The sequence below is a fragment of the Eurosta solidaginis genome, chromosome 5 (assembly GCF_040869045.1).
Source record: "Eurosta solidaginis isolate ZX-2024a chromosome 5, ASM4086904v1, whole genome shotgun sequence".
NCBI classification, from domain to species: domain Eukaryota; kingdom Metazoa; phylum Arthropoda; class Insecta; order Diptera; family Tephritidae; genus Eurosta; species Eurosta solidaginis.
The window spans coordinates 249,870,393-249,894,931 of record NC_090323.1 but is presented as its reverse complement, the minus strand read 5'-3'; the positions used below and the strand labels follow the sequence as shown (position 1 = coordinate 249,894,931).

At 34.8% G+C, this 24,539-nt stretch overlaps 1 protein-coding gene across 1 annotated transcript in view; it reads right to left on the bottom strand.

The window, feature by feature from the left end:
* The window catches only part of LOC137253159 (uncharacterized), a 317,974-nt gene that overhangs the window by 12,531 nt on the left and 280,904 nt on the right, over positions 1 to 24,539 (bottom strand). Inside the window, exons 24-27 of the mRNA XM_067789611.1 lie at positions 23,309 to 23,442; positions 6,360 to 6,469; positions 1,859 to 2,028; positions 1,225 to 1,406 (exon numbers count right to left, since the gene is read on the bottom strand). Coding sequence (XP_067645712.1) covers positions 1,225 to 1,406; positions 1,859 to 2,028; positions 6,360 to 6,469; positions 23,309 to 23,442 — 596 coding nt within the window. The remainder of the gene's footprint in view (positions 1 to 1,224; positions 1,407 to 1,858; positions 2,029 to 6,359; positions 6,470 to 23,308; positions 23,443 to 24,539) is intronic.

Below are 24,539 nucleotides of genomic sequence, written 5' to 3'. Positions count from 1 at the left end.
TTGAAAGTATTTTTTTTTAATTCCAGCAAAAGCAAGTTTAAATATTTTTAAATTTAAATATACTATTTAATATTCAAAAAACAATTAAACATGAAAGTTGTTTAATTTAATATTTCGTATTTGAATAGGATTTGGATATCATCTTATTACACGCAAATATTTCGTATTCAGATCGCTTTCAAAAACTATATAGTAAAATTAAATATGAAAGTATTCAATTGAGCTTCAAATATTGCATATTCGATTCGAATAATTTCGTGTTCAATGTCACATCAAATATGTGCATGTTTGATTTAAATAATTTGCTCTATACAGCACTTTCATTGAAGTTTTTAGTCAAATCATATGCGTTTGTATTTGATTTTACTATTTTTTCCTCTCAGTGTAGTAGGGTTAAGTGGTCACATTAGTGACAAGGTGCCTGTTCTAGCAATAGTAGGGATTCAAGGCGTTGATAAGCGCAATTCACAGCTTCCGCAATCCAGTTTTCAACCTCAACCACGCGTGGCGAATGCTGTTACAAATATGAATGTATCATAGACTTATTTAGCAAGTTGCTCATTGAACATGTGGGTGGGTGGCAGGGTAGGCCTATAAGGTTCAATGTAGTCACACTAAATCTCCCTCGAGATGGTCGGGTTAGTACCTAAATTGTGCTTGTTACCGGAACGTATTGAATCTATATTTGGAAAAGGACCATCAACTTCGATAACACTCCCAAAAACCTTCGAGGACAGTTTTTATCGCTACAACAAAAACAACAACAAAAAGAACAAATCAATAGTGATAAAGCAACTATGATGTCTGTTTGCGGTGGTGTCGTATCCGGGATGCAGTAGATGTACATATATTCTTGGGCTGGTGTTGGCTTTAAAACTTATACGGAACAGCTTGCTAAACGTCAAAATATATGCCAACAAATTTTGTAGCGTAGAGTGGCATCAACTTTTTCTTAGCAATTTATTCTGTACTTATTCAGATGTTTTCCGCTTCATAACAATATACTTAAGAAAAAGCCAAGTAGAATTTACAAAAAAATACCTTTTTGTGACATTTACTTTTGAAAGATATGGCAGCGCTGTTTCAAAAATAAATGTCAAAACATCGTTTATGTCAAATAGGAACAATGTCAACCAAGAAGAAGAAGTGGAGTTAGCTACCTACATTTGCATCATGGGTGTATGTACATATGTAATTGTTATCGTTCTTTTGTATTTCTCTTACCTATTCGCAGTCGAAAGTTATTGAAGGAATGTGTATTGACTTCCTCGATTTTATCAAATAATTGCAAGGCGTACTCTGCCATAGCAGTGACATGACAGAAGTTCACTTGATCACAGGTATTGGCTGTTAGGCCGGAGGCAGCCATATATGTGGCGCCGGTGCTTTTAATTTTTTCAATATACCTAAGTAAAAAAGTTAAAAACAAATTGATATAAATAGCTTGTAAAAGACAGACAAATTAAAAGAGTCGATATATTTATAACATCATCCTAAACGTTAACAAACTGGAATTAATTTATTATTTTATACTCTCAAGAAAGAAAAGATATTTATTTGGTAATTGTGGAGGTCCACACCAAAACGAAAAATTGGTATATGAAAATCATATAAAAATGTATCGTTTTGGTGTGGAGCTCCACAACCAAAATCAGATTGTTGTACGTCACAGCAATAAAAAGTTTAACAACCAACAATTTCAAACATATTTTTTGTTTTTATATCCAATTCCTACAGTCAGATGACTCCATGACACCTTTGACTATCATTTATCTTATTTAACGTACTTTGCTTGTTTGGCACCATAAACCTTAAATCTATTAAATATTGATACCTTAATAGTTAACACATAACTCACCGAAAACGTTCCTCGCTCAGCAATTCATCAAAATCTGCGATAATCTCATTGAGTAAGCGCAAACATTCCACACCTTCATTATTACCTTCGAGTTCAACATAAAATTCTGAAAAGTTTGGTATCGATGCAAATAATATACAAACACTGTCACATTGTTCATGATAGAGATCCTATTAAGTGAAATTATTGTCACGAATTCCATTACAGAGTTATTATTATTGTTGTTGTTGTTCAGAATATTAACACGTGAAACAGCGTTGATAACGAGTGATAGTCACAAAGTTTAATCCATAGCATCATGTAGCCACATAAATTGTTGTTGGTATGTTGCGTTGATCAGTTGTTGCAATTCTCACAGCATTTATTGGCATTTATTGCGTTACAGTGAAGTGTTGATGTGGTGGTTGATGCGGTTGTGGTAGTGATGTTAATGGAACATGGCGATGCAGATATTTGTAGGTAGAAATATGTATTTAGATTTTTGGATCGTAGCGTTGGTATGGCGTGCAGTATTAAAAAAAAGTTTTTTTTTTTAGAAATAACCAAAGCTTGCGTTACAAATTTACAAAAGTTTACATAGGTAACACATGATACATTCATACATATGTATATGATATGGGCAAATCCCAAAAACTTTTACTTTTTTGGATACTTGGGTTTTACACACGGGCAAAAAACCTAAGGCCAGAAAAAAGTACAGGGACATTAAGTTTGATCTTTTGGCTATCCGATCGGATGATTTTAAAAATCAAGAAAGTTGATAGCAGGTTTTTGCAGAACTTCGAAACGTAAAAAACGTCGATTTTTACACTTTTTCAAGCGATACCCTTGATTTTTTTTTTGAATTTTTTCGATAAAATTTTGAGGCATCTCTGAAACGCTATGGAATTTTAACTGAATGTTGTTTTTGAGACGGAGTTTCTGAAAGTATAAGCAAAATTAATTTGCCCCTCTAATACTCAAAACTATCATCAATCAAAGTAGCGATACTTTTTTTTTGCCATTTTCAACATTGACAGTTTTTTCTTTATAGCTTTTTGAGGCAACTCAGTATTGAAATTTGGATTATGCACGATAATAGCCTATCAGGGACTAAAAATACCTGGGCTTCAACTACGATGTGCCCCTTTCAGTTTTGAAGGTAGAGGCAGAAAAGTGGAAGCACTTGGTTGCGTAAATTTTTTTCAGTAGCATGTTTTTTTGTGGGCACAGCTACAATTTTACTTTTATCACTACATACTAGTTTGTTAATTTTTTTCCCTACACCACAGTAGTATACCATCATTGCCTCATCTTTAATATTCACGCAAGGAAAGTTATTGATGTTTGTACATGGGGCAAATATACGAAATGTCTACACTTTTTGACGATTGCGAATTTTTGTCGGAAATTTCGTACATGTACAAACATCAATAACTTTCCCTGCGTGAATATTCCAAGCTGAGGCAATGATGGTATACTACTGTGGAGTATGGAAAAAATTAACAAACGGGTATGAAATATTTGACGGTTACCTGGTTTCATATTTTTGTCGATATCTCTAAAACCGGATTTCGGGTATCAACAAAATTTTACCTAAATATAAACCTTACAGACATGTACATCCTGATAAAATTTCAACACAATCGACGAAGAAATGTTTAAATAAGTAAAACAATTTAAGGTTTTCCGGGTATATATTTTTATCAATATCTACAAACTCGGATCTCGGGTATTAAAACTTTTTTACCTAAACTTCGTTCACATATCTATATGTTTTTAAAGTTTCAAAGAATCGGTAGAAAGGTGTTAAAATAAATGTGTTGCAAACTTTGCAGTAAAAATATTTGGCGATTATTCGGTTTTATATTTTTACCGATATCTACAAAACCGGGTCTCCAGTATCAAACAAATTTTACATAGCTAACAGCTGCATATATCTCCATATATTGTTAAAATTTCGATATAATCGGTAGAGAAGTCTTGAAATAAGTGTTTATTTAACATTGCGACCACAATTTATATATATTTTGCTCGATCTTTTGACTATATCTTTTTGAGGCATTATGTAAGACGAGTAACGGCGATGCACTATAGCTCCAATTTACCCCTGCGTGATACCATGTTTCAAAAAAAAATTTTTTTCTCCAAAAAAACCAAAGTTTGCCGGATTTCCCCATATAGTACTACTATTTTGTAAGACTTAAAAAATAACACATAGATAAACACATTTCGCAAGAATATTTGTTTTTAATGGGAGTATTTGTGTTCAAACAAAAAATGGTGGGGGTACCGAAAGGCATCTACAAGCAGATGAATTTTCACTGTGAAACTTTGTTATTGATTTGGTAAGGTTGGGTTAAGTGAACGCTGCCCAGGAACAGCCCACTATTTAGCGAGTTGCGGCATCGCGGTAATAAAGTTATGTATAAGGCAAACCTTGACCTTACATACTCAGTTTCTCCGTGAAGTCAAAAACATGCCGGCCGAGATATTTACGCCTGGTCCTCTTAATGGCTAGAAAACTGAATATCCTCCATACAGCTAACACCGCTTCAGTTATCCAGCATTTCCAAGGCTCCCATTGCGCATTTTCATGTTAACACTTCAGTTATTTTAGATAAATATACTTACTTAAGTAAACCCAAATAGTTCCGCCGAGCATTTGTAATCAAAAGCTGCCAGAAAATATCTCGATACCTGGTAAGAGAAGATGTCAGCCAAGCGCTTTGTTTGCTGTTACCTATCCAAAAGCTAATGACAGACACCATATATATCCATGTGCGCTGGCGCATGGCTTCTTTCGAAAAGTTGTTCTTTACCACTGTGAGTTGTCTGAGCCATGTGCTTAAATAACCGCTTAAATATCTAAGAATATTTCCATAAATAGAGAAAAAATGCAAAGAAGCAATTGGGAAAAGGTTTACAACAACTAAGGCATGACGCGGCTGAATGCGTTTATAACCCTTTAACCATCGTAGGAGTGCGGGTTCAAATCCCACTCCCGGGAGAAAAGGCTTTGCAGAGATTTACAAGGTATAATCGAAACAGCTGCCGCCTTGTCCGTCCTGATTTCACGTTGTTTAAATTTTCCCAAATTATTAAATAAATTAAGAATATTTCCTTAAAAAAAAGCGTTGATTAGCGTCCCATCCACCACTTCCTCTGCCCGGAAAACCTGACACTGCTAGCGATTTCATAATTTTTTGGTTAATATCAAGCTTCTTGTGCGCGATGAGCGTTTGTCTGGAGCTCAATGCCACCAGTATTACGTGCGAATGGTTGACGTGTACCGAAGTTTGAATTGGTGAACGGAAAGCTAGCAAGTCGTTAACTGATGCCCGAAATCCCGAAAGGGGGGCAGGTGTAAGGCGAACGATCTTAAATAAATAGCAAGATGAATTGCCTGTTAATGTTTCAAGAGCTAGAGTTTACCAAAATATTCAGCGGCTGTAAAAGCTGGCGAAAAATGGGCGATGAACTGTTATATCGTGGAAGGTTTCGGAGAAACGATGAATAGTGGAGAGTCGGCGAGTTAGTGTTGAAATAGTGGGTATATAAGCGGTGACCAGTTATATGACCGTTGGGTTTGTTGATTGGAAACGGTGGTAATGGTGGAACTGTGGGTGGCTGATTAAGACCAAAAATACTAGTGAAATTGATAAGTTCGGGGGGATCGTTGACTTATTGCCAACATAACCGGTGATGTGGATCAGTTGTTATTTAAAGGTTTGTACCAGTGTTACAGATATGGACAGTTCTTTTCAGGATATAAGTGTGCTGCACCCCGGTACTGGTACCTTTTTTGCACCAGCCTGACCACCACGCGAACATATTTTTTAACCCCATCAACCTTTGGGACTGATAGTTTTAGTCGCATTATATTACCAACTTGCCTTGCCGCTGGTATTTGCTAAGTCCTCTTATGCGCTAGGCCCCATGCCACCATAAAATCGTCAGATATATGCAGCTGATTTATTTATACATATCCTCTTCGAAGGGGCTTCGAACAATGACAACGGGCCACCAGGCCTCAAAAGCCGAAGATCTATAACATCCGTTATGAACCACGCTTTTGATAATTTTTCAAGTGCATATCAGTTTACTTAAATATAACTGATTATAAACCATTTGAGAAGTTTAGGCCCCCGACGTCTACCTACTGAAGTAGATGCATGCATCCGTTCGCTTTCATTCTGCTTGATACCTGAGTGCGGCTGCTGCTGTTGTTCAGTGTGCTCTTTCTAGTACAAGAAAAAGGTGCGTCAGTAAACCCTAGGTGATTATAGCGAAAATGTTCACCAAGTTGACAAGTCTAGTAATCTTTTCTATTAACTCTGTGTATCAGAAAAACCATACGTCAGCTGGTATCACAGTTATTAAAAAGATTTCAATTTATTGACCACTGGAACCGCCAAATTATTATGTTTTTAAATGCAAATTATAACTATGTGACCGAAAATCGTAATTTCCACAGTCAACAAAGATATTTTCGAACATAAAATTTTACATATCTACTTACATCAATATTTTTATCTCGACTCAGAAAATGTTCCGCTACATGAACTGGCAAAATATTCTCCAACAATTTGCGATTGTAAGCTTGCAAATGTTCCATATCCTCTTTCTCCTCTGCGCATATTTGTAACGGTACACAGATAAATGATGTCATGTCAAGTTGTAAAATAATCGACAAGAAAAGGAAAAAGAAATGCAGAAACAAAAATGTGCAAATAAAATATACAATAAAAATAGCGAAGATAAATAGATATTACATATATGGGCATACTGTACAGAAAAATGTGTGCTTTGAATGTTATTGCCTTTAATAAATCTCTAGAATGGTCCCTGTCTCTTATAGTTACCAGTAACTTATAAATAATATTTACTACTACTCCTGGGATGCTTTGTTATTGGGTGGATGTAGGTTTAGGTGGCGTTTCTTTGTTGATTAGTAAATTTATAGAAACGATCCTTGCATAAGAAATAAATTGGCGCTTTAATTTGGGAGTGAAACCCTACTGTATTCAAGATGGGACTTTCTTTCTTCTGGGGGTTTTGTTTATAAATTAATTTGGGATTACATTCTAAGGCGCGAGCACAGTAGTCCTTTCAAGGAATGAAATATAAAATTTTCATTTACAAACAGCCTTTGCGAGCAGGACTTTCAGCCGTTAACCCCATTTGGGGCTAGATACTAGGGGAGCGTTTTGATTCCATTCAAAAAATGGTGAAGAAATGAAGTTATAAATAAATAATAGTTTAAAAAAAACTAAAAAAAAAAACGCTTTTATAGCAAACCGAACTAAAAAATGTAAACTAATTTTCAATTAAAAAGAGTTTATATAACAGTAGTAGAAGGTCAAACAATCGTTTAAAGTCAAACACCTCAAAATAAAATTATAATAAAATCTGAAATATTAACAAACAAATTCAATTCAGAGTAAAAAGCGTGGGGTGCATTTGACTATATTTCATATCTTTCCTCTCAGATTGTAACATTCAATATCCAGCACCCCACACTTTTTACTGTGACTGTTAATAACTTAAATTTTATTAGAATTTTATTTTGAGGTGATTAACTATAAACGATTGTTTGACCTTCTACTATTGTTATATAAACTCTTTTTAATTGAAAATTATTTTATATTTTTTAGTTCGGTTTGCTATAAAAGCGTGTTTTTTTTAGTTTTTTTAAACTATTATTTATTTTTAATTTTTAGTTCAAGTAATTTTAAAAGTTTTAGTCGAGAGTGATGAAACATCGAAACGCCAGCAGTCCAGGGATGAATCCAACCCCATGGCATCGAAAAGGGCCAAGACGCAGGGAGGCTGGACGCGGTCTTTCACCGAAATTGCCAAGGGTCGGCAGATCATTGGCATTATAGACGATAGCAGCGAAGATGGCAGGATCCCGAAACAACAGTGGAAGTGGATAGAGGCCGCGCTCGCTACGGTGGCCGTTAAGGTTAAGAAAGACAACCCTGGTCCACCGCCAACTTACACCGATGTAGGGTGGTTCCAGGAGAATGTCAAGCTAATTGCCTGTGATGACGCCAGGTCGGTCAGCCTCTATAGGGCCGCCGTCACGCTGATAGGGGTGGTATATCCGGCGCGCCCCTCAAGGTAGTGGTGGCGCGTGATATCCCCTCACGACCAAGGGGTAGAGCCTGAGTTCCAGTGACGCCAACGGACCCAGCTGACATACTGGAGCTGCTCCAGGAGTACAACCCGCCACAGGTTTGGAAGTCAACCCGGATAAAACCGAGCATGTTCTCTTCACGAGGAGGTACAAAGTGCCAAATATTACACCGCCAAGAATTGGGGGTACGTTCTTAGCGTTTAGCGATCAAGTTAAGTACATATTTGGGAGTCATTCTGGATAGGAAGCTATTATGGAGTGACCGTATAGTGGAGCGATCCAAGAAGGCAGAAGCAGAGCTGTTCACCTGCAAGAGGGCAATTGGCCCTCCTGGGGAATCTCCCCTAAGGTGACCCACTGTATTTACATAGCTATTGTGCGCCCGAATATTCTTTATGGTGCCTTTGTCTGGTGGCCTGCACTACCTAAAAGTACCTATCTTAAAATGCTTCAAAAGGTGCAACGGAGTTCGGAGCTCTGCATGCCGGGGCTCTCGGATCCACTCCAGATTCCGTTACATACATACATGGATACATAGATAGATACAGGCCAAGCTAATAAAAGCGTCTTAAAAAGGACTCCAGTATGCTCCTTCGTAGATGCGCCATGCATCCACTTCTATCAATAATAAAGGAATGCGTTTTTCGAATTATGTGCAAGGTTTCAAATCTATGGCCATTTGGGGTGGTCATAAGTTCAACTTACCTTATGTCCGTTAACCTTATGGCCATTCAAAGTGGTAATAAGCCCAATTGACCTTATGGCCGTTGACCTTATGTCATCACACCATCACATTAATGCATTGTCATCAAGTCTTGATACGTGTGCAAAATTTCAATCAAACGTATGGCCATTCATAGTGGTAATAAGGCCAATTGACCTTATGGCCGTTGACCTTATGTCACCACACCATCACATTAATGCATTGTGATCGAGCCGTGATACGTGTGCAAAGTTTGAATCAAACTTATGGCCATTCAAAGTGGGAATAAGGCCAATTGACCTTATGGCCGTTGACCTTATGTCACCACACCACCAAATTAATGCATTGTCATCGGTCCTTGAGACGTATGCAAAGTTTCAAATTAACCAGACTTCTAGAAACCGGAGAAAATTAAGCTCAAAAATTCCGTTACATAGATACAGGCCAAGCTAATAAAATCGTGTTAAAAAGGGCTCCAGTATGCTCTTTCGTAGATGTGCCATGCATCCACTTCTATCATTAATAAAGGAATGCGTTTTTCGCATTATATGCAAGGTTTCTAATCTATTGCCATTTGGGGTGGTCATAATTTCAGTTGAGCTTATGTCTGTGAGCCTTGATACGTGTGCAAAGCTTCAATCAAACTTATGGCCATTCAAAGTGGTAATAAGGCTAATCGACCTTATGGCCGTTGACCTGATGTCACCAAATCATCACATTAATGCATTGTCATCGAGCCTTGATACGTGTGCAAAGTTTCAATCAAACTTATGGCCATTCATAGTGGCAATAAGGCCAAATGACCTTATGGCCGTTGGCCTTATATCACCACACCATCACATTAAAGCATTGTCATCGGTCCTTGATACGTGTGAAAAGTTTCAAATTAATCAGACTTCTAGAAACCGGTGAAAATTAAGCTCAAAAATTCTGTTACATACAAAGATGGATACAGGCCAAGCTAATAAAAGCGTGCTAAAAAGGGCTCCTGTTTGCTCTTTCGTAGATGTGCCATGCATCCACTTCTATCATTAATAAAGGAATGCGTTTTTCGTATTATGTGCAAGGTTTCAAATTTATGGCCAATTGGGGTGGTCATAAGTTCAATTGAGCTTATGTCCGTTAACTTTATGTCACGCCACCATCACATTATTGCATTGTCATTGCTCCTTGATACGTGTGCAAGGATTCAATCAAACTTATGGCCATTCAAAGTGGTAGTAAGGCAAATTAACCTTATGGCCGTTGACCTTATGTCACCACACCATCACATTAATGCATTGTCATCGAGCCTTGATACGTGTGCACAGCTTCAATCAAACTTATGGCCCTTCAAAGTGGTAATAAGACCAATTGACCTTATGGCCGTTGACCTTATGTCACCACACCATCACATTAATGCATTGTCATCGGTCCTTGATACGTATGAAAAGTTTCAATCAAACATATGGCCATTCGAAGTGGTAATAAGGCCAATTGACCTTATGGCCGTTGACCTTATGTCACCACACCATCACATTAATGCATTGTCATAGAGCCTTGATACGTGTGCAAATTTTCAAACAAACTTATGGCCATTCAAAGTGGTAATAAGGCCAATTGACCTTATGGCTGTTGACCTTATGTCACCGCACCATCACATTAGTGCATTGTCATCGGTCCTTGATACGTATGCAATGTTTCAAATTAATCAGACTTTTAGAAACCGGTGAAAATTAAGCTCAAAAATTCCGTTACATACATACATGGATATATATATATAGATACAGGTCAAGCTAATAAAAGCGTGTTCAAAAGGGGTCCAGTATGCTCTTTCGTAGATGTGCCATGCATCCACTTCTATCATTAATAAAGGTATGCGTTTATCGCATTATGTGCAAGGTTTCAAATCTATGGCCAATTGGGGTGGTCATAAGTTCAACTGACCTTATGTTCGTTAACCTTATGTCACCCCACCATCACATTATTGCATTGTCATCGAGCCTTGATACGTGTGCAAAGTTTCAATCAAACTTATGGCCATTCAAAGAGGTAATAAGGCCAATTGACCTTATGGCCGTTGACCTTATGTTACCACACCATCACATTAATGCATTGTCATCGGTCCTTGATACGTATGCAAAGTTTCAAATTAATCAGACTTCTATAAACCGGTGAAAATTAAGCTCAAAAATTCCGTTACATAAAAAGATGGATACAGGCCAAGCTAATAAAAGCGTGCTAAAAAGGGCTCCAGTATGCTCTTTCGTAGATGTGCCATGCATCCACTTCTATCATTAATAAAAGAATGCGTTTTTCGCATTATGTGCAAGGTTTCAAATCTATGGCCATTTGGGGTGGTCATAAGTTCAATTGAGCTTATGTCTGTTAATCTTATGTCAACCCACCATCACATTATTTCATTGTCATCGAGCCTTGATACGTGTGCAAAGTTTCAATCAAACTTATGGCCATTCAAAGTGGTAATAAGGCTAATCGACCTTATGGCCGTTGACCTTATGTCACCACACCATCACATTAATCGACGTGTGCAAAGTTTCAATCAAACTTATGGCCATTCAAAGTGGTAATAAGGCCAATTGACCTTATGGCCGTTGACCTTATGTCACCACACCATCACATTAATGCATTGTCATCGAGTTTTTATACGTATGCAAAGTTTCAATCAAATTTATGGTCATTCAAAGTGGTAATAAGGCCAATTGACCTTATGACCGTTGACCTTATGTCACCACACCATCACATTAATGCATTGTCATCGGTCCCTGATACGTGTGCAAAGATTCAAATTAATCAGACTTCTAGAAACCGGTGAAAATTAAGCTCAAAAATTCCGTTACATAGATACAGGCCAAGCTAATAAAAGCGTGTTAAAAAGCTCCTGAACGAATTTGAAGGCTTGACTGAAAATTAAAAGAGACTTTCGTTGGAAGCAAAGAGCAAAAACATTGTCTTGGTGGCTGTAACGCCTTATTCGCATATTGTTTAATTATTTTCAGAAATGTGTGATTAATCAATTAATTCTTATTAATTAAATAATTAAAACTATTTGTGCCGATTTATTAAAATTGATTGCTTAATTAACTAAAGTTGTGTTTTTGATAAATCCAACTGATTTACTTCGCAATAAATCACTTTTGTTAAAAAAGTTTATTAGTAAGAAAACTTTATTTGTGTAATTACGTTTGTTAATTTGTTAGCTGTCACTTTGAAATCAAAATTGAATGAAGTCATATCAGATTTTAATTAGCTTAATTGCTTGGTTAATCACAAAACTTAAAATTTTTTTTTAGTAGATTAATCTAACACCGCTTTTAATGCAAAAGAAATTAAAATATCATTAAATAATTATTTCTGAAAAAAGTAAATTTATATAATGCAAATTATATAGCATTACCACAGTTATTTTTTTCTTTTTCCTTCTTAAGCAGTAAAATTTTAATTGTAATGCAATGATCATTGTAGATAATATTTTTTTAGTGGAATTTGGTTAAAATTGTATAAGTAATGCAAGTTGTTGTGCTTTACAACTTCATTTTAGGAACCAGTTAATACTTTAAATCAAATTAAATGGCTTTGTCATAGTATTTATTTTTTCTTCTCTGCGCAATCAAATTTTACGTGGAGTGCAAGCTAATGTGCATTACCAGTAAAAAGTTTTTGTGTACAGAAATTTACTTCAGAAGGTAGTGAAATATTTTCAATGCCATTTAAATTGCATTACCGTAATCTTTTTTATTTTTCTTCACCGCAGACTCAAATTGGTCGTATAATACAAACTAAAGTATATTACCAGTAAAACTTTGTTGATTGCAGTATATCATTTCGGAGAGCATTTAATATTCCTAATGCAAAATTAAAACAAAATGTGTATTTATATGAGTTAATCGGGGATTGCCCGTATTGCTTCAAATATATGAAAACATTTATTTCAAGCAATTTTAAATTTTGTTATAATTTATTTAATAATTTGGGAAAAATTTAAACAACGTGACATCCGATTAACTCATACAAATAGACAAAATTTGTTTAATTCGTTGTAGTTCTATAAATAGAACATAAACAGCAACAATACCAAGTTTCTCTGAAACCGCCTTACAAACATGCATAACTTCAATACATAATTACATACGAAGTATGTGATGTGTAGAAGATTAATATATGCAATAAGAAGGCAATTGGGAAAAACTTTACAACAACTAAGGCATGACGTAGTTGAATGCGTTTGTAACCATTTCAACTATGGTAGGAGTGCAGGTTCGAATCCCACTCCCGGGAGAAAAGGCTTTCAAGAGATTTACGAGGTATAATCAAAATAGCTGCCGCCTTGTCCGTCCTGATGTCACATTGTTTAAGTTTTTCCCAAATTATTAAAAAAATGTTTATTTGTTTTCCCTACGCAATGAAATTTTGCGAATAATGCAAGCTTATATGCATTACTAGTCAAAAACTTGTTAAGTACAGAAGCAGTGAATAGTCCTAATGGAAATGCAAGAATAATTTGTTACAATAATGAAAATTTTTCGAGTAATGCAAACCTCAAAATTTTTTTTAGAAAGCAGTAAATATTTTTAATGGAAATTTTTTTTTTTTGAATATAGAAGATACTACTCCAGTAGCATCAAAAATGGCAAGTGACTTAAAAAGACTCAAGAGAGTTAAATGAGTCAGGTTTTCTTTCAATTGATTCAATGCGTGTAATCCAAATTATATTTTTATTGTCAAAATGGCACCACGCGATTATTTAAACCTTATTTCGAGAATTTTCTTTTATGTATGTAAATGTTTTGTATCAATGTGACTTGTCGCCATCTTTTTTCATGTCCCGTTACGATGATCCGTTATATATAATGCGAGCTGGTTTTTTTTATGGCACAACGCCCGGTTTTAAATTTTAATATGCAAATATAAAGTCACTGATTCCTGTTGGGATTGTAAAACCACCACCCTGACTCCAGGACAGTAAAGCATTGCATCTCCCAACTCCGCCTAAAGGCCCGAGTGAAGCACCGAAGCCAACCTTGAGGCCTATTTTAATTTTCCACTCAACGCAAAAAAGCCCAAAAATTGACGTTAAGCCGAGGATGACACCGTACGACCGCTCACGCGAAAAGACAAGACCGGAATGTTTAATGCAAATTGAATGGCACTATCGCAATATTTTTAATTTTTTTTCGCTATAAAATGTTTCGAGTAATGCAAGCTAATGTGCATTAAAAGAATTTTGAGTAATGTGCTCTTGTGTCAGAAGGCATTAAAAAATCCTAAAGCAAATTTAAACTTTGTTGTTAGGCTGGCTTTAGGTCAACTTTCGTAAAAATAAAACACAAGTGTTTTTCTTTTCTAACCAATATATTTCGATTACTCCACGGTAACCGTCCTCAGGGTAAAACTGTTGATGAACATAAATAAAACACAAATTAACAAACTTCAAACGTAAGAAAATAATAAAAAATTAATTAATTAAAAAATAATAATAAAAATACATTATTTTTCACATACATTAATTTTCACGTCTGCCCTGTGTGACGCGGAGTTTGGTACTGTTTATTAGTTAATAAGTGCTTATATATATGCGCGCAGTCGGAGCTATCACTCTTAAAGTTAAGTCGTATATTCGACGGTGTGTTTACTATATGTAACATCTCCAATGTAAATCTCTTATTGTAATTTCGTTCTTGTTGGAGAATTTTCGCGTCGTCGAAATTAGGCGAATGCCCACTAGATGAACAGTGGGCCATTAGTGCTGTTTTTGGGTTATCAGTTGTATGACAATATTTGAAATCCGATTTATGTTGTGAAAGTCTGGATTTTAATTTCAATTTTGTTGTGCCTACATAGACACTCTTGCACGGCTCTCTGCCACTTCCTTTACACGGAATTTGGTACACAACATTGCTTTTTTCGTTTTGTGGTATTTTTGACTTTGTATTATTAAATAAATATTTTAAAGTATTAGTCGGTCTATGGGCAATTTTTATTTTTTCCTTATTGTAACAATCCGATTTTGCAAGGCGCTCGGAGAGTTGAGGTACGTACGTGAGAGATTTGAAAATGACTGACTTTTGTGGTTTTTGTTGACTAATAGCATGGTTTACTCTACTTAATAATTTTTTAATTGTGTATGTTGGAAAATCGTTGTTCTTTATAGTTGTAAATATTTCTTTCTTTATTTCATTGTGGTAAATTTGGTCCGAAGTCTGTAACATCCGCTTTATACAGCCCATTGCTGTATTTAATATCATTGATTTAGGATGCTTTGAATTATAATTAATAATTCTCCCCGATGATGTTGGTTTTCTATACCACTTTAACTTTAATTTATTGTTTAATCTATTTACTATTGCATCTAAATAAGCCAATTTTCCGTCCTTTTCGAGTTCCACTGTAAATTTTATATTTTTGTCGAAAGAGTTCAATGTGTTAAGTACATTTTCAACCTCATTTTCTTCTACGATAGCAAATAAATCATCAACATACTTCGTAAGTAATCTTGGTTTGTGCTCCAATTTATCTATCGTTTTTTCCAATAATTTTTCCATGACTATATCCGCTATCACTGGGGAGGTAGGTGATCCCATCGGCAGTCCTTTTAACTGCGTATATACATTGTCATTAAACTTAAAATATCAGTTATCTTTAATACAAAATTGAACAATTTCCATAAATAATTATTTGGGTATCTTCGTAAATTCTTTTATCGTTGTCCATTTTTCTTGTATTACGTCAAGTGCTAGTTGTATCGGTATACTGGGAAATAATGAAACCACGTCAAAGGAAATTAACTTTTCATTGTCAAATATGTTTGTGTCGTTTACTCGTTCTTTAAACTCTAATGTGTTTTTTACGTTATATACTGAAGCCGCCGTTGTGTTTTTCAATATTTCTTCAATATATTTGCATAATCCATACGCAGGTGATCCGACAGCAGAACAAATTGGTCTCAGTGGTGTTCCTTCCTTATGTATCTTAGGGAGACCATAGATTCTAGGGGGCAATGCCGTGTTTGTGCTAAGTTTCTTTTTCTCCGCTTTTGTGATAATTTCCGTTTTAAAGAGTTTTTCGACTAAAGTGTTGTTTTTGGTTTGTAATCGCGATGTCGGATATTGTCTTTGGATTCTGTATGTTGTCAAGTCATTTAAAATACATTTCATTTTATTGTTATAATCTTCTGCTTCCATTGCGACCGTTTTATTACCTTTGTCTGATGTCAAAATTCTAATGTTTTTATTTTTCTGCAAAAACATTCTTGTCACTGTATCAGATATTGCACAATCTATTGCACTTTTTTTGTTTCTTGTTGAGTGGCTTTTAATAAGTAGAGAGAGCTTTGTCCGCGCCTCTTCTATTTGCTCTTTGTTTTCAAGTGTCTGAACCAAATCCTCTCCATCAGCTATATATTGAAAAAGAGGAAACGTTTTCTTTTCCACAGGTACTCCGAATTTCGGTCCCTTCACAACATAAATCGGATTTCAAATATTGTCATACAACTGATAACCCAAAAACAGCACTAATGGCCCACTGTTCATCTAGTGGGCATTCGCCTAATTTCGACGACGCGAAAATTCTCCAACAAGAACGAAATTACAATAAGAGATTTACATAAGAGATGTTACATATAGTAAACACACCGTCGAATATACGACTTAACTTTAAGAGTGATAGCTCCGACTGCGCGCATATATATAAGCACTTATTAACTAATAAACAGTACCAAACTCCGCGTCACACAGGGCAGACGTGAAAATTAATGTATGTGAAAAATAATGTATTTTTATTATTATTTTTTAATTAATTAATTTTTTATTATTTTCTTACGTTTGAAGTTTATTAATTTGTGTTTTATTTATGTTCATCAACAGTTTTACCCTGAGGACGATTACCGTGGAGTAACCGAAATATATTGGTTAGAAAAGAAAAACACTTGTGTTTTATTTTTACGAAAGTTGACCTAAAGCCAGCCTAACAACAAAGTTTAGTTACATAAAGGTCGCCAAATAATTTTACTAAAGCAAATTTAATAATATTATCAAAATTAAAAAAATTTTCTATTCTAGAATGTAAAATTTTTTAGGTAATGCAAATAAATATGCTTTGCTAATAAATATCTGTTGAGCACAGAAAATCATTACATAATGCATTAACTAACTCTAATGTGCATTACATAACATTTTTCTTAATTAAATTTTTTTTTTAACTTTACGAATAATGCAAATAATTGCGCACTACCAGTAAAAATTTATGTTGTTCTGTGTCTTACTTCGACGTGTTATGATAGTATTCAGTGATCTTCTTAGATAGCATATATGTTTTTTATTTTATATAAAATAAATATTTTCTTCACGCGCTTCACCTCCAAGGAGATCTAGGAAGGGCTCTCCTGCAATTTTCGTCGTGTCTACTCTTAATTTTTCTTAAAAATTGGCAAAACAGTACCCACGTGTTTTATGCCGCCTTAGAACGGCAGCTGCAAGGCAGATAAATTTTCACTAAGATGATTTTCATTGCAGAAACATACTCGGAGTGTATAATAAAGCACTGCCGAAGGGCGACCCTGCTTACACAAATTTTTTCTACTTACAACCATTTTTTTTTTTTTATTTTGATAATGCCTTGCAAGGACTTGAACCCAGAACATTCGGTATTGTAAGCGGAGCCTCCGCCACCAACGGTTAAGTTGTTTGGGTAATGCAAATGAAGTTGCGTTATCAGTTAAAAGTTATTGGAGCAAGAAATTTGTTATACAAAATGGTTTCTACATATCATTCAAAAGAAACCTCATTGTAAAGGAACAAGTAATGCAAATGTAATTTCATGGCCAATTTAATGTAAATATAATGGAATTTCCAGTGAGTCCTAATGAAACTGCATGACCAATGTAATGTACATCGAATAACATTACCAACTCAATGCAAATGAAACTGCATTACAAATGTAATACAAATGAAACTGCATTAAAAATGTAATGCAAACTAAATTGCATTACCAGGAAAATGAACTGATTGAAGATTTTTTCTGTATGTACAATGTCACATTAGTAAAGTCATATGCCTCCAGCAGTTTTACTGCAAAAGCAAAGTGCCCATCTATGTATAAATTATATAGTCATATTACACATCGAAAATTGCATCTGCAAAAAAATCGTTTAAAACAAATATCAACAAAAATTCGAAGCGCTCCGTTGCACAGTATTTGTATGTTATGATCGACTGCCTGAATGCAACAGCAAATATTTAAGTATGGTTGGCCATTCTGCATTTACAGTTATATTTATGGCGCACAACGAAGGGCCACCCACACCGCCAAAGTAATGCAAATGTCGGGGACGCAGGTCGAAAATGAAATGTTTGACATGAATGGTGATGAGATGATGTTGAAATAGCTTTTAACTTTTAAATAGTTTTAGTTGTATAGTTAAAATTGTAGGGACAAATAGCAAAGTGGCAGCTGCTGGCAAGGTTCGTTGGTTATTTAGTCAGCTGGAGAGCGATTGAGTTTGTGGCTGAGGGTTGGCTTTCTCGCTATCTCGCTTTGCTTGTTTACTAGCTGATGTAAATTAAATAAAAATGTTTTCACAATTCACGAACTTATACAAACATAAACCATGTACATGACTAAAAAAATAAATGTTAAGGGCGAAAATGCAATAATGTGACAGCAATGACAACTATGAGTATTTGCAACAACAATGAAAACGGCGCACTTGTGCCACTTAACTTGAAAGCAAACGGAAATGTTTTCACGTTATTCGTTTTTACTTCGCAACGCTATTGCATTTCCTTTTTACTTGCATCTTAGTATATAGGAATGTTTGTAAAATCACATATTTTTATTATAAGAAAATATTTTTATTATTTTCATTTCTTATTCTTCGCCAGTCAAGCGTCATGAATCGTAGTTACCATAGCCACTTTGCTGCTGGGAGCTTCAGCATTACGCTGGTGGCATAAGTAATTGAATTTCAAAAAAAAAAAAAAAAAAAAGAAATTGAGGAAACTTGGTGCTGCAAAAAAAGATGACTGCATGACATTTTGCAGTGAATGCGAAAAAAGACTTAACGCATGCGTAAATTATTGATGTGAGTAGCAACTTAAGTGTGAAATGCAATTGTGTCCTGCTTTCTTAGAAATCACTGCTGGTGTTAGGAAGAAATCATAGTTATTAGCTACAGAGTCGAAATAGCAAGGTCGAACGTTTTAATATCGGAATTAATTTTACACTTTTTTAAGCGAACTTTCTTAGAAATCGTTAGCTGTAATTATATAGAACTAAAAGAAGATATAACACAAACTATAATACAAAGTACTGTAGCAACAATTTTAGAAAATTGGAATATGACACACTGCGTGACAATATACAAAAAGCAAGGGAAATAGTGAGCGATAGAAATAATTTTAAATAACCTAGGGTACTGTCAAACGAGTCTCTCAATATCAAAAACAGTAGTGAACAGAAAAATGTCTCATGGTTCAATTACTACAGGTTTGTTCTCCAATAATGACAGAGCTTTGACACTCCCAAGCTTAAAAATCTGGACGGGTTGCTTTTACGAAGTAAGGAAAAAGGGGAAAAATTAAATCCCCCTCAGCGAAAATTTTAGTAGAAAAGTACCTTTAGTAGTATATTAGTAGTGATAATAAATGTGTAAATGCCAACAGGTTTTAGGGTAAATAATTCATTTTCTACTAAATATTTCGTGAATTGATATAGAGTTTTGTTGGTTTGGTCATTCTTTCAGAATTTGTTTGAAGAATTCCATACGTTAGATTTTTATTCAAAAATAAACTATCTCAAAATTTGTTTCAAAAACTCCCTATTTGAGCATAAGTTCAATGCATTTTGACATAAGAGGGAGTTAAGGAAAATCATTCTGAGATAAGGCGTTCTTCAACCTAATTCTGATATAGAGCGTTTTTGTGACAAATCCTGAAATGGGAAATTTGTGAGATAGAGCGATTTCAAATGGGCAGCCGGGGGGTGATACTCTACACAGCAACCGCAATGAACTGACAAAAACAAAAAAATTTAAGAAATTGGCTTATTGACTTAGAACTTTATATTCCAGCCTTGACTTTTGCGGTCCTGCTACACAAGGAGTATTTACCTTTTTATTCTAAAATTTCGGAAAGCTCTTTTCCGTTTAAGTATTCGTGGAAGTGTTCCGGATAAACCGTTAATTTCGGATATTTAAGTCCTTTTAATACTACCTCACGAAGTCCGAATATTCCAAATAAGTATATGCATAATATTCCATATATACAACGACTCAACAAATTCTTAAATGGAGACGAAATTTCCGAACATACGGAATGAATAAGTTAAAATGCTCAATGAGTACAATTCGTTATGTCATCTCCATTATTTACTAATGAAATTTTTACGTGAATCGATTTACTAGACGAATTTTTTACGTTGAACGAAGAATTTTAAATTGTTTGAGGTTTCTAAGGAATTATGCAGTTACTTACTTATCGGGTATTTTTAAACTGATTTTTTCCTATTTCTACTACTAACATTTTTCGAAAAATCGCAAAGAAACAACACAGTTAACGGATGTCAACTCGATTTGGGAGCAAAATGGCTGCAATTGTCAAAAAATTTGTTAGCCGAGCAAACCTCTTGTGATTGAATCATGAAAATTTCATTAAATTTATCAAATTTCGTTAACTTAAGAATTTGTAACCTTTTTGAAAAAATTCGAAAACTCACGAAAATTTTATAAAATTTCTTTTGGGACTTTTTACCTTCTTTTAACCTTTTTTTATATGAACGAAATTCTGAAACAGTAAAAAATGCAAAAATTGAACTTGAGTTTTAATAAACATATAACTTGTATTTGTCAGACCAAGATGCAAAAACCAGAAAGGAGAACTCATTTTAACAAAATGGAGTCGCATTTGACAATATTCGCCTTCATAAATTTAAGTGTTGCTTCTTGACTTAACTGCAGCATTGTTTTTTCAGTATTATGACGAATATTAGCAACACTAAGGGATACTATCATTTCTAAGGCGATACAAAGCAGTCACTTGTATCAACATAAACAAATCAATCATTATGTCTACAAATATGTATGTACATACCGCAGCGGAGAGTTACTCACAAAAGTATGCAATCATCAGCAAAGTAGACCTCACACATACACATGCATGCATCTATCTGAGATACTCACAAAGGTATGCAATCATCGCTCATATTGCTATGCGAGAAGCTATAAACGTGCATCTGTAGTTTATAGCTAGTGAGTTTATAGCTGGTAAGCAAGTAGTAAATTTTAGAAACGCCGAAAAATATGCGAAGAGTATAAAAGCAGCACCAGCTGAGTCATGGGCAATCAGTTTGATTTAATCACGCTATTGGTTGTGAAGTGTTATTGTGAAGTACTATCAAGTAGTCTAATAATGACCATTTTTGCATTATTGAATATTGGAGTTATTTAGTCAACAGTTTAGTGATTCGAACGTTAGTGGAAGGTTGCATATACGCAAAATTTCCCTAAATTCGTTACAGTATCATAAAAAAATATTATATTAACGTCTTTCTGAAACATGAAGTAACGTGTAGGAAAGCAACGCATGCGGAAAAATATTCCCAGACAGGCAGATTTGGAGATAGGGTGATACTCAGACTTAAAATGGAATATGCAGGTACGACAGATGCGTCAAGTTTCGGTGGCACCAACGCAAACAAATTTCTTTTTTTTTTTTAGCATCCAATATATTTTGCAAACTGTATACATAGAATACATCTAACAAATTTGTGGTTTTTTAAAAATAATTCATAATTAATTAAACTTAATAAACTTGGTGGGCATGGATGGATTGCTCTCAGTAGTGTATCCATTTTTTTAAGAATTCATCAGTGTTGAAGATCTGTGATTGACTTTCTTTTCAATCACGTGAAATTATTTGGTCTTGCTGACAGGGCTAGAATAAATTGGTTGGGGTGAGTTAGAAGCATCGTGTTATATGAAATAGCATACTTTTTGATTTCTTCAGCTATTGCTGGAACCTTTAGATCTTGGTGTAGCTGGTTGTTAGTCACATAGTACGGTGCATTTACAATCATTCTAATGGTTTTCGATTGGAGTCTTTGGAGAATTTCTATATTCGAGTTTGCTGCAGTTCCCCAGAGTTGTACTCCATATGGCCAATTTGGTTTTATGATGGCTGAGTAAAGCAGGACTTGTTATCAACTGATAATTGTGAATTTCGGTTCATAAGCCAATACAGATTTCTTAGTTTGATACCAAGGGCTTTTCGTTTGTTGAATATGTGGGTCCTCCAAGTAAATTTTCTGTCGAGGTACATACCAAGGTACTTTGTCAGCACATGGGCAAGCTCCTTCGTTATATACGCTAATGTTGTTAAAATAGTTGAAATTGAAAACTAAGGAGAGACAGATGTTACGGCTACTGCCAAAAGTTGCTCCTCGACTGACAGTCGTAAAATACCCTTTTGAGATTTGAAATTAAACCACGAGGGTTTCTTTTTCACCACAGAGAAAATATCTTCCTGCTGTTGTAGATTAGCCAGGCATCTTCGTAATAAATTGTGAAACAATGTTTAGAGTTGAAAATACAAAAGTCCCTGAAATAATCCCGATATGAATAAATACAAGATGAAATAACCTACGAAGAGATTTGAGGCCGAGCTTCTCGTGCTTCTTTAATTTTTCCTACAAATTGTGGGGACGAGACCTACATGTTTTACGCTGACTCCAAACGTCATTTTTAAGGTAGATGAGAGGCGACTTCCCTTAAAAAAAGTTTTAATAATTAAAAAACTTGTTTCAAAACTTTTGGTGTTGCTTTGCTCGGGAAAATCCCGATATAGCCCCGAAATATTCACGACTTTACTTTTAAATTAATACCAAAGTGATTCCGAAATTATTTTGAAGACAACTCTAAAATGAGATTGAAATCATAGCCAAGAAATTATTCAAAAACGATTTCAAAGTGATTATGAAAATCATTCCCACGTTATTTCAGCATAGTTCCGAAATTAATTCAAAATAGTCTCCAAATGATCCCGAACATAATTCCGATATGAATCTGAGCTGTTGAGTGCCATTATGATCATGAGAAAATCACGAACTGATCTGAAATTGATTGATCTCATGCATGGTTTCAACACAAGACGATCTGAGCCTGATATAAGGCCTGACGTTTTCTCAAAAAGCCGTCGGTAAATCTTTCCAGACTTATTGATTACCTGTGTGCCAAATTTTCCCCAAAATCCGTTCAAACGATCTGGGGTGATTGAAAAACAAAATAAATATCTGGCTATCCAAACTTTCACATATCTAATACCAATTAGATTGACTAATTCGCACTTAAACTGTGAATCAGGTTGTTAATTTAGATTAATGTGCCGTCTGTGTAGACCACAAAACTAACTCAGTTACATAGTGAGATACCTATGCAAGGAGTTTTAAATGTTGCTCATACGCCCCGGTGCACACATTTGCTTAAGCAATCTGGCAAGCATTCGTACTCCATTTAGAATTCCCTTAACTATGCAAAAATGCTATATTAAAACTTACTTCTACTAATTACATTTCTTTTTTCACTTTCTTTGATTTCAACAATTGTACTTTTGATTTTTATTTTGTCTGATGGACTTACCTGTGGCTTGTAATTTCCAAATGAAATCAAGACGATAAGTGGCCTCTGTTTGATGGCTGTGAAAAATTAAAGCCAACATAAAAGCAAAAAGGAAAATTGAATCAATTATGTAACGCAACAATGCCTCCTCCGTGCTGTTGATGAATGACAATATTTTATTTGACGCATGTGAAGTGCGTGTGAAGTCACATTGAAGGAATCCAATAGCCATGATATTTAAACGCATTGTGCGTGTGATGCAGCAAACATGATAATTGTACAATAGTGAAGTCAGTAATTGTGACATCGGAGAAAATCAAAGCGTAATTAAGGAGCAGCGTTTATCAAAGTGGTGAAAATAAATTAAATAGTAAGTTCATCGTATAATAGACAAAGAGCAAAATAAAATTAAATTTAAATAATAGGAGAATACAGCGAAGAAAACTTTTAATAAAACACTGTGAAACAACTTGAGAAAGGCTTTGCTGAGAAATTTAGGCCCGTATACTAAAACCTTCAACTTGTGTTGAATAATGGGATGGTCCCGGAGAAAATATTTATATAAACAACTTTGAAGACCCTACAGAGTAAAAAGGGATATATTGCGCTCTAAGGTAGGGAATATTTTTTTTAGGTTTATTTAATTAAAAAAATAAAGGATCATTACGAGAATAATTAAAGAAAACGTTGCATACATCAAGGCGCAAAACTTTTTTTGTTTTTTGTTTTATTTACCCTATATTTTAGGTAGCTTTAACAAGGATTTTGCCAACAGCATGTATAGTAAAACATCGGAATGCATATATTCAAACCTGTAAGCCGTCTCATAGAAAATCTTACAAAGAACGTAACGGACTATTTAAAGTAATATAAAAAATGTGCGCCTTGAAGTATGCAATCACCTTTAATGTTTTATTTAATTCGCATTTTCTGTGCAAACAAACATTGCTGGTGAGTTAGTTTAGCGTAGACCTAATCACTAATACCTTTCTGGGAAATCAAACTTAAATAAAGGATGATTAAAAAATGTTTGCATATTTAAAGGCGCAAAATTTAATACTTCTCTCTCTCCGCATTCTTTATACAAGATTTTTTTTCCGAGAGCACTCTTAGTGTAAGAATTAGAGGTTTATATTAAAACTTAAGAATCGTTTAGATTCGTGGGGTGATTTCGGTACTCTATACAAAAAATTTGAAAGACCATAGAAAATAAAAAGGAAACATTTTTCCCCTTAAATATGCAAATATTTTC